General features: G+C 46.3%; 2 protein-coding genes across 14 annotated transcripts in view; both read left to right on the top strand.

The window, feature by feature from the left end:
• Positions 1–11,163, top strand: part of LOC142565984 (uncharacterized) — an 85,159-nt gene extending 73,996 nt beyond the window's left edge. For all 10 annotated transcript variants that reach the window (XM_075676648.1, XM_075676647.1, XM_075676646.1 and 7 more), the window contains 3 exons: positions 7,082–7,285; positions 7,703–10,527; positions 10,978–11,163. In XM_075676648.1, coding sequence (XP_075532763.1) covers positions 7,082–7,285; positions 7,703–10,527; positions 10,978–11,089 — 3,141 coding nt within the window. In that variant the 3' untranslated portion in view covers positions 11,090–11,163. The remainder of the gene's footprint in view (positions 1–7,081; positions 7,286–7,702; positions 10,528–10,977) is intronic.
• A 2,506-nt stretch (positions 11,164–13,669) lies between these two features.
• The window catches only part of Ranbp16 (Ran-binding protein 16), a 101,307-nt gene continuing 97,238 nt past the window's right edge, over positions 13,670–17,738 (top strand). The window contains exons 1-2 of one of the 4 annotated variants that reach the window (XM_075676872.1): positions 13,670–13,687; positions 15,685–15,837. In XM_075676872.1, the coding sequence (XP_075532987.1) occupies positions 15,810–15,837 (28 nt within the window). In that variant the 5' untranslated portion in view covers positions 13,670–13,687; positions 15,685–15,809. Of the gene's footprint in view, positions 13,688–14,765; positions 15,040–15,684; positions 15,838–17,738 lie in introns of those variants that run through there. The other 3 variants (XM_075676870.1, XM_075676871.1, XM_075676869.1) reach the window with 3 other exon arrangements.

Raw genomic sequence — 17,738 nt, 5'->3', positions numbered from 1 at the left:
AGGAGAGAAAACATCCGGGCAAGATCGAAGGGACCCGAGGTTGTCTGCATTCGAGTGACGATAAATATGTGGGACAAGAAACGCCTCACGTCTCCCCAGAAGTGGTGACCCGGACACCAGACGGCAATGTGCCACTTGCTTATCCCTTCATCGTTTTCCGGGTGATGACACCAAAAGCCTTGAGCACTCCGGCAGATCATGGACACATCACCTCTCAACGACGCGGCACCGAATGCCATGGCAACGGGCCCTGTCGTCGCTGCTATCAAGCTACCAGAGTTCTGGCAATCCGACTCGGAACTCTGAGTGGTTTCTAGAGCGTCGAGCCACTTTTCCGACGACACCACGTGACATTTCAAACCGCAAAGTATACGACCACGTCATAGGTGCGCTACCGCCTGCTGTCATTGCCGTCGTCAGGGACATTCTGCGCTCTCCGTCTCCTGAAAACCCGTACGACTACAGTACTAGAATAATCTTCTAGTACACCGTACGTATGACCATGGCACGACACTCTAAAAAGGAAACTCGTACGCCGAACAACAGAGTCAGAACAGTGTAGGCTGCAGCAGCTGCTCACCCCCGAGCAACTCGGTGACCAAAAGACCACGGAGCTTCTGCGTCGCATGCGTCATCTCATCGGCGATCACCCTGCTGCATTGGACGCATCGATTCTACGCGAATTCTTCCTGCAGCGACTGCCTCAGCAGATGCAGATGATTTTCTGTGACCTCCTCCGAATCCCTTGACTCCCTGGCACAGATGGCCGACAAAATCATGGATGTCGGCGCCCCCATAATATCTGCCATCTTCATCGTACGAAGCGCCGGTCCACGACGACCGCTTGGACCGCCTTCTTAACGCTAACGAGCGACTCATCCACGGAGTAGATCAGACCGCCGAGCTCAACTTGCCCGAGTTGACCGACGACGCAGCGCGTCACCACACCAACGCCACAGTCGCAGCCGCAACAGGTTGCCAAGCAAGTCCTTCTCGCAACGTGTGTTGGTACCACCACCAATATGGAGCACGCGCTCGTCAGTGCTGTCAGCCTTCTGCGTTTGTGGAAAACGCACGGGCCACGCACTAAAGGCGACCAGTGCTTTAGGCCCGACATCAAGCCGCCTATTCCACGTCACCGACTGTGTTAGAGAGGTCCGATATCTCATCGACACTGGTGGAGGACTTACACGATATCACATCGACACGCTGGAGGACCGCTGACGACGGCACGCCTCGCCAACTGTCACAGCTGTTCATGGTTCGGCGATTCAAACGCATAGACAGCAGTCTGTCGCACTTGAGATTGGCTTGAGACGCACGTTTAGGCGGACTTGTTTAATCGCCGATGTATGCGTGCCAATTATAGGTGTAGATTTTCTTTGTCATTTCAAGCTTGTGGTAGACCTCCAACACAACCGTCTCCTGGATTCCGAGATACACCTAATGGTTCAAGGCGTAACATCACGTTTACCACCCTTGCATTTGTTGCAAGCTCTTGCCAAAGTCTCCCCGTCATGGTCTATGCTTCTCGAAAAATTTTCTTATCTGTTTCGAGCTCCTTCTCTCAAAGACCAGTACATCACAACGTCGCCCTTCACATTGTGACTGTGGGAGCACCAGTTTTTCACATCGTCTTCACCTTGCTCCTGCCCGCTACAAGACTGCGTGGCAAGAATTCGAGCATATGCTTGAGCTCTGGTACATTTTCCCCTCATCTGGTACCTGGTCATCACTGCTACACATGGTGCCCAAGCCATCACGAGACTGGAGACCATGCAGGGACTACTGCAGTCTTAACAAAGTGTCTGTACCAGACCGTTATCCCATACTACACATCCAGGACTTTACCGCATTGCTGCAGGGTTGCACCATATTCAGCAAAATAGATTTAGTCAAAGCATACCACCAAATACCTGTTGAGCCTTCTGACGTACTACCGAAGACTGCCATTGTAACACCCTTTGGCATGCTCGAATACCTATGTATGCCATTCACTTTACAAAATGCCGTAGAAACTTTTCAATGGTTTGTTGACCAAGTTCTTCGTAGTTTGGCCTGCTGTTTTGCATACATCGATGATATCCTCATCTTCAGTATGTCAGCAGAAGATTAAGGGTTTCTCCTGCATCAGGTTCTTGCGTGACTCCAAAAATATGAACTAGTCGTAAACGAACCGAAGGGTGAGTTTGGTGTTCCTGCATTAGACTTCCTTGGCTATTGCATGGATTCCCACGGGATCTTTCCTCCTGCAGCTCATGTGAAAGCCATAATACAATTTCCACCACCATCAACTGCAAAAAAACTGCATGAATTCCTTGGCCTTGCCAACTATTACCGGGGATTCATTCCTCACTGCGCTTCCATCTTGCAGCCACCCAACACACTCCTGTCTGGTCAAACGACACCGAACGCTTCCATCTCCTGGACAGACATTGCTGAGACAGTTTTCAGCTCCATCAAGGAAGCTCTCACCAACATGACACTCCTCGCGCATACAAAGTTCAGACCTCCCCCGTCACCCTAGGTTGACACCTCGGATGTCACCATTGGAGCAGTACTGCAGCAGTTGGTCGATGGAGTGTGGCAGCTGGTTGCATTCATCTCGAGGAAGCTCTTGCAATCTGAGCACCATTACAGCACTATAGGTCATGAATTGCTGGCAGCCTACTTAGCTGATTTCCGCCATTCACATACGCTTCGACCACGTACGCTTCGAACTCTGCCAACACTGCATGCAAGATCCGCCAGCTTGCCTATATTTTGCAATTCACGAGTGACATCCGATGTATAAGTGGTAAGGACAACCTCGTTGCTGCCGCACTATCCAGAATAGAAGTCAGCGCAAATGTCGATGAGTGCCCACCAGTGGATTTCGCAGCCATGGCCACAGCATAGCGAGAGGACAACAGACTTCAGGCCCTACGACTGAAAGAGAACTCCCTCGAATTCAAAGAAGTGTGACTTTCAGGCTGCGCTATGCCCTTGGTTTGTGACACCTCCACCAGTTCCCTCGCCCCTGTGAACCACAGTCTTTTCGATGCCTTGCATTCCTTGTCGCACCCTGGCATCCGTACGACTCAACACCTTGTCACTACAGGATACCTGTGGCCACACGTGAACATTGACGTCTGTCGCTGGACGCACACTTGTCTCAAGTACCAACAAACCAAATTTCAACTCCACACAGGGAGTAAACTCAGTACCTTCAAGCCTCCCGTATCCCACTTTAGTCATGTGCACCTTGACCTAGTCGGCCCTTTGCCCACATCCAAGAACAGCCGGTATATACTGACATGCATAGACCGGTTCATGCGATGGCCTGAGGCACTACCACTCAGTGATATCACTGCAGAGTCAGTCACCTGCGGCTTTATCACCATGTGGATTAGCCACTACGGAGTTCCCACAACAGATCGAGGCCGTCAGTTCAACTCCGTGCTTTTTCATACTTATCCCGATTGCTTGGTGTCAGCCACCTCAAGGCGATGGCCTACCACCCGATCTCTAACGGCATGGTTGGGACACTCCACCACCAGCTCAAAGCCTCGCTCATGGTGTCATGATCATTGATACCGTGGATGGAGTATCTTGTCCTTCTTGCTCTTCAGTTGAGCTCATTTTCAGCACTACCTTAAGGCTTTCTGGACAATTTTTCAACCCGTCGCCGGCACCAACATTGAATGTTGGTGATTATGCCAGTCGCCTCAAAGTTGCCATGGGAAACGTGTCTCCTATTCAATCCCACCAACATTCTCGACCATCCTTCATCAGTCGTGCTCTCCGTGATTGCACACGCATCTTTTTGCGACATGACACAGTCAGACCACCACTGCAACAACCATACAGTGGACCCTTCAAGGTCACTAAGCTCTGCCCCAAACACTTCATCCTGCTGCTGAATGGACATGAGGACAATGTCTCCATTGACCGCATTAAGCCAGCATTCCTCAACACCGACACCATCCTTGTGGACAACAAGCAATCTACGAGCACCAGGTGTGTCCACTTTGCCACTGCAAGACCTACCAACGGCTCTTGGACATGGCTCTCTTGCTATGGCGAGCTGTCAGCGTTTCGACGGTAACGACGAAGTTGCACCTCTGCAGCTTCGCGCGCTTGAGCCAGAGGGAAGAAGAGAAGAACATCCAGGCAAGATCGAAGGGTCCCGTGGTTGTCTGCATTTGAGTGACAATAAGTAAAATATGTGAGACAAGAAATGTCTCATGTCTCCCCAGAAGGTAATAGGTCAATGAGACTTTAGCCTGTCCAGAAATAAAGTGATTTGCACAGGAAAGTAACTTCATTGCCTACCAAGCTATTTGCTCCTATGGTGCAGTGGGTTTGTGGTACTACGGGAGGAACTCTTGGGCTGTGAGCACACGGACTAGCTGCTGATTGACAGCTCTGAGGTGCTCCACAGTGTTAGTGTGTGAGGCCGGGTTAATAAACACTTCACCGAAGTGACAACATAAGTGAACTGTGGCTTTTCATGTTTACATAGACACTTTATTAATTATTTATTTATTTATTTATTTATTTATTTATTTATTTATTCATTCATTTCACTTCATTGTACAGGATGTAAATAGTTCCCTTCCCTCTACTCTATCCTCTGCTCCTAGCCTCTCTCCATGTCTCACCCTGTTTATTAGGCAGTCTTGTAGTAATCCAGGTTCTGCTTAGTTTTGGCTCAGCGTCTCAGAACTTGCATTGTCTTTGTCTACATGTTTATATTTGAAGTGGGCATTTGCAGCCTCCAGAGCAGGACTGATTGTGCTTTACACTAGCTGCACATCTTTTGCATCTCTTCACGATTAGGCAGAGGGAATGCTCACTTGTTTCAGATTTGCTTTTCAGGAGGGTTCTCCGACTATTGAAACTCTCAAGTGGAATCGAATGTGAATATTAAAGCAAAACATATGACTTTTGAATATGTTATTTCTAGGCATGCTTACATATAATTGTTCTGCAGAGTTGATTTGATAAAAAAAGTTTATTTACATTATTTTACGCGTAATGCCATTCACAGCTGGATGTCTGGTCAACTAAGGAGCTCGTAAATGAGAAACTACTAAAGGGGGATTGTACCTGGGGCACTGTGGCAATTGCAGTAAGGAAAAAAAAGGAACAGCACTTCACATTGTTTTGAAGGGATGCTAATGCAGTGAGGCTGGCCATAAGTTATAAATTGCCCTACCTAAAATGAGGCAACAAATCCTGTAGACTGTTCCTTGTGTTTACTCCTTGTGTTCGTGCAGCCACCACCAGCAGCGAAATCATTTTGAACGGTTGCCATTTTTACTGATTTTTCTTCCTGTAGACTTTATTCAGTAAATTTTATCTCTCAAATCTGCACAGAAACAAATATTCAACAGTTTTGAATAGTGAATTCTCACTTGGAAAGTGAACCAAATGGCAAAGACTATCCCTTATTTGAAATTTCAAATATTTGCACAACCTACTCTTCACTTTTTCACTTGTCTGCACATATTGTTCCATAACTAATTTCAATGCTAGAACAAAATTGACAGTCATGGCGTTAAAGAGAAACGAAACAAAGGTTCTCAAACTGTTCAATCTGTTTGGGGATTAGGCTTGATTTCTTATGGCTGGAATTTTTTTGTATGAAGAAAAATAGGGGAAGGGCACTTGCAGGTATATTTTTATGTAGTGGAAACATCTATACATGGGTTTCACGATGCTTGGGAAACCAGTGTAAAATTTTGGGCAGAAGGCTTGAATTGCAAGATATGCCTTTCTATCACACTCTTTTTCTTGTTGAATGTAGTGTTATTTAGAGTTGTAAAGTACATTATCTTCAATATTATAGAAGCTTCTAAAGCTGTTTGGAGACATAAACCTAATGATTCATGGTTAGGAAAATTCAATGCAAAACAAGGGACAAAGAAGGAAAAGCATGATACAACTTCATTGTCCCTTGGATTTTGCACTGAATTTTCCTAACCATGAATCCAACGTTCCAGCTAGCCCAATTAGCAGTCTTGATGATAAGCCTTATGATTTGTACACCTGAATGAATGGTCTGTGCTGTTTTATTCCCATCTATACAGTTTCACTTTTTGGACGAGAAATGGCAAGAGGCTGATAAAATTTTGAGGCTAGACTACGCATGATTTGGAAACCCACCCTTTTCTCATTTAGCTTCCCTGGCTCGATTGAGAAACTCAAGATTGGTCTATTCTATTCACAAATTACTGTATACTCATTAGGCGTAATATGAATAAAGAATTGCAGAGGCTTCCTAAAACCTCTGCTTAGTGCAGGTGTTGGGTTTCTAGGAGTGTTTGTGGATTAGACCAAGCTTGATTTGGATTATTGCTAGACTATGTACAGTGTTTTCGCTTGCCACTGACAACAGTGCTGGCCATAACAAGCAAGGGTATAAGGTCCATCTTCGCTTGTCACTCAAAAGGATTGTGCTGGCTAGGACCACCAAGGTCATAAATAAGGCCCAATCCTAAGGACTAAGAGTTGTAAATATTTACTGAACAATAAAGGTTTGTCTGCCCAATTTTGTTCCTGTGCATGCACTGAAGCAAGGTTTCTTGAAAGCTTATGTACAACTAAAATTAAATTTCAATTTTGATAGATTTTAAGAAAATGATCTCAATATCTCATAAAATTATACCCCCTTGTTGGCTCCAAGCCAAGTGAACGCCAAAAATGCAGCTCTGTAATGTGCAGCACTCTAAATTTAGGTGTGCTACTCAAACAAGCTTTTCCAATATCACAAGTATGCATTGTTTTATTAGTATTTCTGAGCTCGCTCAAGGCTCCTCACTATAGTGAGCAAGATTCCTTGTTTCCTATGTTATTTATGGGGGCGCATGTGTTTGTATGTACGGAGTGTTCTATAGCAACTAATATGCTGCGCAGACAACTTTGGTGCAATTTCCAAGCCTTGACTTTTTCAATGTGTATCATGCAGTGCTACCTCAGCATAACCTACATTTGAAAATTGAACTGCCTTGAGATCCTCTTGCTTGTTTTTGATTCCCTTACTGCATGAGGATTCCGGTTATCACAGTGCCATTATTTGTGACAACCATTGCTACAGGATGAACTGGCTTCTGCTGAATGGCCGTGGAAGCTTGGTAGTAATGGAGAGCTGACTACCATTGGGCCCTGGTCCCCACTTCGAGTTGGAAGTCAGCCCCCTCCACCAGCAGTGCGCAGCGCTTACATTGAGGCCCTCCGGAAGGAGCTTGAGGCAGAAATTGACGAACTTCTGTACAACCTCTACGAGCTAGCACTACCTTGGGTACTCGGTTTTTATGCTTGTGTGGCTCATGCATCAGTTGTACTATCGTTTCTCAGAAAGCAACACTCCAATATGACTTTGTTCGTATTGCTCAAAAGTAGTTTTTGTTTCATGCCTTACACAAGTCATCCAATGCATTCGTTTTTCCTAGTGTCTCAGGCTTTTAGTGTGCTGTTTAAGTTGGACACAAGGATATCCTTAACTTTTCTCACATGCAATTCTCTGATGCATGTGACAAAAAGCCATCTGATAAATTGGTGCTGAACATATTGAAAATTGGGCTGCAAATATAATTATTTCAGTGCAGATGCTGCAGTTCATCTTTATAGCATATGACCCAGATTGCATGACCTTGATTGAATATGTATGCATATAAATTTACAGAGGAAGCAATAAAAAAATGTGGGCTTTTCTTAGTTTCAGGAGAACCCAGCTGGAGCCTCTGGTGAAAACAAGGAAATGTGGCCGTTGCAACCGCCTGGCATGCCATTTCCTTCGTACCAGTGTTCCTTTCTTCCTCAACCTAACATTGGGTTGGCATTGCCAAGTATTGCAGCATCGATGCCGGATGGTTTTTCTCCTGAAAACCAGCCTTTGTCATCAGCGATAAGGCCACCTGGCTTCTATGTGCCAAACATGAATTTCAGGCCCCAAGCACCCAGACAAAACCCATCAGCACCCAATACTCATTCAAATGCATCAATGCACAATAACCTTGAACCCAGCAAGTATGCAAACAAATATTCTGCACCCGATGGCACAGCTGATGCAGAGCCACTTTCATCAACAAGCCCAAGTTTCACCAGAACTTTTCTTGGTGCAGATACAGTTTCCCACTCTTCAATGCCAACTGCTTTGTCTCACATTCCACCTGTCAACACGGCTGGACTTGGTACCATTGAACAAATAGCACATGGCATGGGACTTGCACACACTTCTGAACAGTCTGGTTCAGATATTGGCCTTACAAATTCAGTAACGTTGGCAACAAAGATACCTGTTGCAATGGGTGTTGAAAACTCTGGTGCTAGTGGTGCCTTTGACATGAACCTTCTGGACACTGGCCTTACAAGCTGCAGTGCAGAGGTCTCCATCGCCACCATCCATGACAATGCTGCTCCCAGTGCAGTTATGAAAGGTGGACCTTCAAGCTTCATGCCTGATAGCAATGCTGTAAAGGAGTTGAAGACTAGTTTACCTACAACTTCAAGCCTCCAGTCCATTCATACATACACAGCTAGCCCACATACTCCTGGATGCTCTGGTTCATCAATACCACAGTCTTTTACAGTTCCAAATTGCACCACACAGGCTGATTGTGCAGTGTCGCCAGCCTTTGCAGGTAATACACGGAACAACCAAGTGCCATGGACGCATACATCTCAGCTGTACACTTCCGAGTTGAGTAGTTCACAGTCACGTAGTTTGCCTCACAGCATCTCGCTTCCCAACTGTTCACTAGCAAGTAATTCACAGGGCACTACTACTGATGCGACCATTTCAGAGGTTTCTTCAAAAAGCAGCACCAATATTTCAAGCAAACCTTTCCATAATGTTCCTCACTCATACACAACAAGTGACAGATCAGCTGCTCAGACTCTTCTACCTGAGCTTTTGCAAGCTGAGGCTGGGGCTCCATCTGGCGCTTCATTAACCAATTCATCACCATCTTCTAAGCTGCCTTCCAATGCAGCTGTGCCAGGTATCTCATGTGTTGCCTCAACTTCTTATCCCCTTTTGCACAACACAACGGTTACTGTGACATTTACAAACTGCTCAGCACCGCCTCCTTTGTTGTCCACCTCCCTTGGAAACATAAGCTACGGTGCAATTCCTTGGACATTCCCTTGGCCACCTACGCATCCCTGCCATGAGGCCTTGTCTAGGCCACCTGCATGGCATCAACATGGACCTGCACCATGGGCCACACATGGTCCTAGAGCTGGCCCTATCAATTGTAATTTACCTGGTCATGGAAACAGTACTTTAGCTGGGCATGTTCGGGTGTCTCCGCCACTTAACACCCGGCCTCCAGCATGTACTTTAGTTAACCCTCATCATCTCCGACTGGGTCCAGGGCCTGTTCCTAGGCCCCCCTGGCCCACTTCATGGACCCCTCCGTGGCCTGGTCATGGCCAGTTGTCTTGGCCATTATCCACTTGGCCCCTGCCACCACCAGAAAACAGGAGCCCTCAGGAACCTGCCTCCAGGGCCCTTGCCAGGCCCATGCAATGTGCTTTGCCACCAGCACCATGGACTCACATACGAATGAGAACTGCAGTTCTGCCTCCGCCCAACACACAGCCAACATCAGTGTGTGGAATTGTTGCCTCGCCCTCCTTTGGACCAATGCTGCGGCCACCTCCTCACCGACCACCTATAGCTGCTGGAATCTGCTCATATCAGGGGCAAGCTCTTGTCGGAGCTAAAACTCCACCAAAACCTATGACCGACTCGTTGCTTGGCCCATGGCATCGACCACCACCTCCTACACCCTCTGCAGGTGCAGCCACATTATGCCCTGCAGTTCCTCAGCCTGGCTTGCTTAATGCTACCTCCAGTGCAAATGTGCCTACAACTAGCATAACTGCATCCCCTTCTTTGCCAGTGCGTTCAGAGCCCACAGCAGCACATGTAACAAACAGTCTTGCAGGCCCAGCTTCCCGAAACATGGCAGCTCCTGCACCACGCCATGCCCCTAAGGCTGCGCAGGGCCGGTGTTTTAAGCCACCAGTTGGTGCTAGCCCCAAGATAACTTCAGTAAATCCTACATCAAGGCTACCACCACGTTTAGCACCACGTCTAGCTGCAAAGCTCGCCATGCGGCCTTCTGCTACATCAAACTGTGGGAATGGTTCTGACACATCTGAATTCTGTCCAGAGACAGACAGACCTGCAAGTCAGCCCTGCAAAGATTCTTCTCAAATTGTTCCTGAAATGGCCAGTCGGCAGCCTAATAAACACTTCAAGGAACAATCTCAGATTGTTCCTGAAGTAGCCAACCGGCAGCCAGCTAAACCATGCAGAGACACTTCTAAAATTGTGTCTGAAGTGACCACTCGGCAGCCTGTTGCTGGTGGTTCAATGCGCTGTGATGGTAAAGCTCTGACCAAGACTGAATGCTCTGGACACAGTGCTAAGACGGGATCTTCATCTTGCAACGTATCTACAGGGCAGGGCATGGCTTGGCGTAAAGCCTCCAATTTCAAGAGCTCACCTGGTGTCTCAAGCCATAGCATGCGGTAAGTAATCAATGCATTGGAGCAAATTTTAAAGCCATGTGAGGCATGTCCATGAAGCATAGGATTCTGCACTTAATCAGTTGACCTCAACAGATAAAGGGAATCAGCCTCTTCAGCTGGCATAATAGCCTGCACAGCTCTATATGATGGTACTTCGTGCGATTTGAGTTTTTCCTTTCTTTTTCTTTTGTGATGTTTCATTAAACCTTGTAGCGATATTTTTTGCAGAAAACTGTAGCTACAGTCAACTTTTGTAATTTGGGAATCAGCTTTCGTTTCTATTTGACAAGGCTCAAAAAGTCTCTCAAGACCTTACTCATGCTCCTTAAACAACTATATGTGTTGGGAATTTTTTTTGCTTGGCCAATAAATGCTATGACATACTGAGACAAAAAAGAACTGGAGTAGCAATGCTTGCATAGCTCATGTAAATTTTTTTTTTTTTTACAGCAACAGTGAACAGAACATGACTGCACCAGCACTGCCAGAAAAACGTCGCCAAGAGACTTATAGTTCAGCTCCACCATATTCATCATCTGGAAGAAGGAAGAAGCGACGTTAAAGTCCTCAAATGAGAAGCTTTATTCTGGTCACTTGAGTAACAATACTGAAAAAAATGCCACACCTTTTGTTACACTGCTTGTTCTATACTACAAGGCTGCCACCAAGAGTGACCTTTCGTGGTGGTTATAGACTCAAAGGAAGGTCATATGGAGAAGGCCACAAATATATTAATAACAACAAATTACATGCATTGCATACAGGGCAATGAAGAACCACCTGCATGCCATAAATATGGCTGGGTGTGGGGGGTGATGTGACGAGCACCAAGCATACAGCTGTGGGATTGCCCACGCTTGCACCAAAATAATTTTAAGGTTTAAACCCCGAATGTAGCAAAATTGTTCAGATGGCAGCATTGGAGTGAGCTTTGGGTGCATTCCACCCATTACCATGGGAGTGTGGCATCTCGTATGGGAGCTCTACCACGCAATCCCTGGTTGTGCTCTTGTAGTTCAATTAGTCTAGTGAGTGGAATTGCCATTGCTTTTGAGGTGTTCACACGCACTTTTTCTACAAACTCGGAACCGTGTACATGCAACAGGAAGGGTGGGTATGTCACAATGACGGAGCAAGAAACATTTAGGAGTGGAAACTCTGCTGTTTGCGGCGACCAGAAAAGGTCACAAGCCCGCGGAGCCGTTATTGTGCTGGCGGCCTGGAAAGAAATTACCGCCGTTGAGAGCGCGTCGGAGCCGCCTGCCTGGGCGCTGCATTTTTTTTTTCGCTGCAGCTTCTACGAGGCGCCGCGTGGCGCCACCACTGTATACGGCCCCGTCGGCACATACAATTGTGACCTTATCTGGTCGCCCGCACTCACTCACGCTGACGGGAGTTTCACCTCCTAAATGTCTTACTCCGTGGTCACGATCTTGCTGAATTCTCTGAGCTGCTTTACTTCGGGGGACCAAACCTACAGTGCATTTTCATGTGCACATGTACACCGACCAGACCTATAATACATTTTCATGTGCATGTGTAAACAAAAAGGGCACCATGTGCACCACAGTAGTGTTGGTGGCTGTAGCTTTTGTAGTGGGTTGCAATCTGAGCAACCAGGCCGAAAATGGAAAAAATGCTGGAAAGAAATGACTATGATAGCAGCCATAGTGATGCTGCTGTCAGTGTCTTATGGCTTTTTCACTACTGGGTATGTATGCTTGCTTGTTTGCCTTCAGCGATATCAATTTAAGCGTGCACTTATTGGCTGGTTGAGCACAGCGTCACGTGAAGATAGCCGAAAGTGATTGTCCAGGAATATTCTAAAAAAAAGTTAGCACACTTTGGGGCTTATATTGTCCAACAATAATAGTCATCTGCCTTGCTTGCCTTTACTTTGTTGAAAACGCTGCACGCCTTACTTTCCTGTCGAGAATGCTTGTCACGCTGTGCCGTTAGTTACCTGGAAGTACCAGGCTCGCAGCGTTAACGAAAGGAAATGCGGGTAAGAGATGATTATTATTGTGGGACAAGATAAGCCTCAAAGGGTGCAAACTTATTAAAAGCGTAAGCATTTCTATGCCTACCCAACGAGGAAACCTGTACGTCCGTCCATCATTTAAGATAATCGCGTTTAAGATAGGGACCGCAGCAGTGAGCAAATTGACCTTCGTGCTGCCTCTTGCAACGCCAACTAAGCGGTGAAAACACAGTGGCGTGCCACACGCCACACGAAGCTATTGGCATTCTGCACTCTGTCCCCATCACAGATCGCTTTCAAGATAGAGCCCGCACGTCACGCTGCAACACCAACGAAGTGATGAGAACACAACGCTCATGAAAATGTCAGCACTCTGCGCGCTGTGTCCCCATCGCAGATCACTTTAAAGATAGGGCGCGCGCGACCTTGTAATACGCAGCTGCCATATTGCGCGCCGCTTGGGTAATCTGCGCTGGAGTACGCATATGTAGTACGGTTGATAATGGTTCAACGTGGATGGACAAGGCGCTATAAAGAGTGATAACGGCTTAAAAGAACGGAACGTCATCAGTGCGCCTGGTGCCGCCACATGCAGTAGTTTGCTTTGGTCACCAGTTCATCTTGCGCTACTGTCCGCAGCAGTTCGTGTCACCGCAGCTTTGTCATTCATACTGGTCGGATCAAGTTCCACTGCATGGAGATGAGCAAGTGGAACAATGCTTACGCATTTAGAAGGGTTTGGGTACAATTCTTACGCACACATATATTACACACTTTCCAGAGGAGCTTAAATTAGGCGTGAATTTATTAAAGAGGGCAGCTATAGTGCCATGAATGTACGAGTGCAATGGTGGATACCTCGGAACAGAAACAGATCTTGAAGGCTATGCATTTGCAAACTGCGTGAGCCGAAAGTGATTGGGGGGGGGGGGGGCGCAAAAAAATTTTATTGTCGCCATGTTAATGTGACACATGGTCATGGTTGGTTCTAATTTCTGTAATGAATGAATGAGAGTGAATAGGCCATTTATTGACAGCATTGTGCACCTGTCAGTATGTCGGTCTCGTTAAAATTAAATGCGGCTCTCGTCATGGTGCATGGTTCTAGTTTATGCTCAAAACATTGCAGTCATGACGTGTCCTTTGCAATCGCGTTCGGCACATGCAGTCCGCTAAGAGGTAAGTTTGTCTAAAGCCCCTTAAACTTCGTAAAGTACTAACACTCTCCTCCGCCTTCACTCCTCCTCGTTTCTCTTTCGCGCTCCCTCCTCGACCATGGCGCCATAGAGAAAGAAAAAAAAAATGATGGCGCCGCCTACACTGCTCTAGCGTAGGAACGGCGCCAACATGCGCTCCTCGCCACTCCGTAGACGCATCTCGAGCAAAAATGGCGCTGATGCACGGCGCGAGGGCCCACGTGATGCTATTAGGTCAATAGCGACGCGGCGTCGGCCTCGGCCAGAGCGCGCGAGGAGGAGGCGGCATTCTTCAAAGCGTGGCACTAGTACTTACGATGTTAAGGGGCTTTAGGATTGTCACTCGGAGTTATAGCCACAGGATACCTGTTGTAGCGCTGTGTTGTAGATTTCGACAAACGTCGCCGTGTTCTTGCAAATATGAAACAAGTGAATACACAATGCTGGTAACAATGTCCAGCCTGAGGTACCTATGATCGCTTCATTTAAATACACATACATGAAGCGTTCGTTTTTCGGGAATGATGGCGTTGCACAGGTCGCGGGTTCGATCCCGGCTGCAGCGTCCGTATGCCAACGTGTACGAAATGCAAAAACGCTTGTGTACCGTGCATTGGGTGCACGGTAAAAAAAAAAGGGAAAAAAAACGGAAAGGAAGCAAAACTTAGTGGCTCATAATCGGGACGGGGCTTTGCAGGTAAAATTCCATTTAAAAAGTTGTTTGGCGGTGACGCTTGTTGCATTTAACAGAAAAAGTTAAACTGTAGTGACTGTTGGAAACGCATTTTTGTTCAAGCTGCGAACTTCTTTTACAAGAAATGTTGAATATATTTAAAAAAAAACATTGTGTCATAACAAACTTAAGGTGCAGTTTACAGAACTGTGTTGGGTGGAGAGTTGCGCATTCGTAAACTGTGTGCTTTAATTTTTATAAAACTTGCAAATTTTTAGCATTTTTTTTTGTAAAAAGTATGAGTTCCCAAATCGAAATCCTGCTTCGTGCAGTTACTGAAGTATTACTCTCTTAAATGCATCAAATTTCCGTGGTCCAGCGATTGTCTCGAAGAGCGTTTCTGCCTTATGTATTTGAATCGGGAAATCCCTTTTAAAGTTGAGGATGTATTAATTAATTAGTGGGTCAAATTCCAAGCAAGGACGAAGAATCTCAACGGATCCTCATGCGCAAACAGCGCGTAGCAGCTCGTTATGCTCGTGGGCTCGTGGATGGCTCGTGTTAGGGGGCGCTATTAATCGCATTGTTGATCCGAAAGCTAAAATCTTCCCTGGACGGAGGAGGCGCCTCATCTTCCAGTGTTCAAAATGGCGGATGACCAAGTAAGTATTGAACTCAGCCTTTGTACACTAGGGTTTCAGTGCTTCAGTAATTGCTCTGTAGTCAGGTCGCGACTGACGTCTGCGAGGCCAGGAATCGACGCTTACACCTTGTAATAAATAGATCAATTTTGTGCACTTCGAATCTACTTGGTCTCGAAACATTTAGAGATCACATCATAGTCCGGCACCGCGAAACACCGTTGGCTTTTCATCAGAATTAAGAGGAAAGTTGCTAGTAGCGCTGCGTTAAATTTGTACATTGGCAGCAGTTGCACTCTCCTAGAATGTCTTAATTGGCGTGTCTCTGTAGCTACAGCTAGTACAAAAAAAAAAAAAAAGACATTTGAAGCGTAAGCGCTGTGCATGCTCTGAGTAAACGGTGAACCTGACGTTGACTTCTGAAATAAGCATAAATGCTTGCCATACTGTACTGTCGATTGATTTGAACCGTAACGCGAGGCCCCCTTTGAATGCGCGTGCGACTAGTGCGTTAGCATGCATTAACGGTTTCTGCACGAACTACCCGATTTGCAACGACGCTCATTTAGCTTTGAGTTTTAGGGACTGGCTAAGTGTCAGCTGTGTGGGGTGAAAAGGATGCGTTGATACGATCCAATGCCGGTGAATTCTGACCATGAACTTTAGGAGCTGGCGCGGGTGGAAGCTCTGTGCCAGCAGCTTTACGAAGGCGGCGACGCTGCTGAGCGCGTCCAGGCGGAATCTCAGCTGTCCGAGTTCTGCTGTGGCTCATCGCCAGACTGTCTTCAGCGATGCAGGCTCCTCTTGGACCGATCACAGGTATTGGAAACTGCATGCATAGACTACTGTCTATCTGCAAACTGCTGTATTTCAACGAACGTTTCCCGCCTGCTACCACACCACATTTCTTATGGCAACGCTATCTTCTTTTTTTTTTTTCATGACTGGTAATTCGTGTGCACACATTTAGCTTTTTTTTTCATAGTGCTATTATGTCAGCTGACGTCTATTGCGGTGCTAGAGCAAGCATGCACATTTTTAGGACGTATGCTGCATTGTGCTGGTATGCTACAGCAGAGCAGCTTCAGAGATAATGCGCGGTTCTAGTAAGGACCGTGCGATTCGCCTGCACCACTGTGAACCAGTTGACGGCGGCGCACACGAAGTTCATAAATGCCAGCTCAAGTTTAGCAGTGCAAATGCAATGCCGAAGTGCAAATGTGCAGGTTTATAACATGAGAGTGAATATTTTTTCTTTTCTTGATTTTGCAGTAAAAACACAACCACATGTGTTAACATGTTGACAGAGGTTGGTTTGATCAGCAACAGACAGCTGAATTGTGGGCTGTGGCAAATACACAGTGTACTTGTGCATTCATGCGTAAAAATGCCTGTAAACAACACACGCAGTGTTGCATAGATGCAGCAGATGTACGTAAGCCAAGTTTTGATGGTGCTTATGCCTAGTAAAACCAACTGGTCACATTTCAGCACTCATAGTGCATTTTACATTCAGCAGGTTGAAATGGAATGCTTGGAACACATTTGCCTGGTTCATTCAAGTGCTGCACTCTACCTCAGAGCGCTCGGAGGTGCTCCCACCTTCAACCTGGGAGCGCTACCGAGATCTGAAAGAAACTTAGTCACATGGCTACTTCATTTGGTCTCGGAGCAGCTAGCACGTTCGGCTGGGGCAGGCTTTATGTGGCTGCTATCTCAAGAGGGCTCCGCATCGCTGCAAACGGAGTTGGAGTGCGCTAGGAACTAGTCGAATGTACCACTAGAAAAAGATGCGCTTGGTGCCCATCTCCACCAAGTCTGCAGCATCGGCAAGGAGGGTGCAAAAAAATTGTGAACCAGACTTGCACCTTTCCTGCAGCTTTTGAAACAATGGCAGAGCTCAGAGGGTGGCATTGTTGCACTGATGAAATGAACAGGGTGCTGCACCTTGTGAGCTGATTCAGATGGGGCAGGTAAATTAAACAAACCTTTTATTACATACTGCATCCATCCAGCTCATAATACATGCAGCTTATCAACACATTGCAGAAATTTATTGCTTTTCTTATTTTATCTTGTGTCGAATGTTGTGCGGTCCAGTCCATGGTAGTTTGTTTGGTTGATTTACTGCTGTGGTGTTGCCAAATCCTTGATTACATGGATGAGCTAACCTCATCAGCGGTTTCCTTGATAGGAGCATCAAAGATTAACTCAGTTCGTCGACAGCTGCACATGTTCTCATATTCTGATGTAAAAAAAAAAAAATTATCACTGTGGTGAATAATGGGTCTTTAGGCTGCCAGAGTTAGAAATAAGCATCAGATACACTAGTTATTCCACTCTAATGCTTAGGATATCTTAAATAATTGAGTGCATGGTTAGGCAAACGCATCATAAATTTGGAAAACACAGTACCCACTATAGCTACATTGGTAAAGTTTTGGTGCGGAATAGCATCACCTCCCCTGCAACTAAGGGGGAAAAAAAGATACAGCAACAGATTGAAGCATGCCTCTACAAAAAAAGAATGCCTGGTAAATAACTATACATGGCAGAGGCTAAACTGTTCTTGATATTTTGTTGTCATTGCACTCGTGCATTATTTATGCATCTGCATAATTTGTCTAGCCAATCTTGTTTGCTCATCTAAACAGGTAAAAGGTAGAAGCAGCACTATGACTTTCTAATGATGGAGATAGAGGTGATTGAACAGTGTGATG

Source organism: Dermacentor variabilis, unplaced genomic scaffold (assembly GCF_050947875.1).
Source record: "Dermacentor variabilis isolate Ectoservices unplaced genomic scaffold, ASM5094787v1 scaffold_12, whole genome shotgun sequence".
NCBI lineage: Eukaryota > Metazoa > Arthropoda > Arachnida > Ixodida > Ixodidae > Dermacentor > Dermacentor variabilis.
This window is presented reverse-complemented; position numbering and strand designations above follow the sequence as displayed.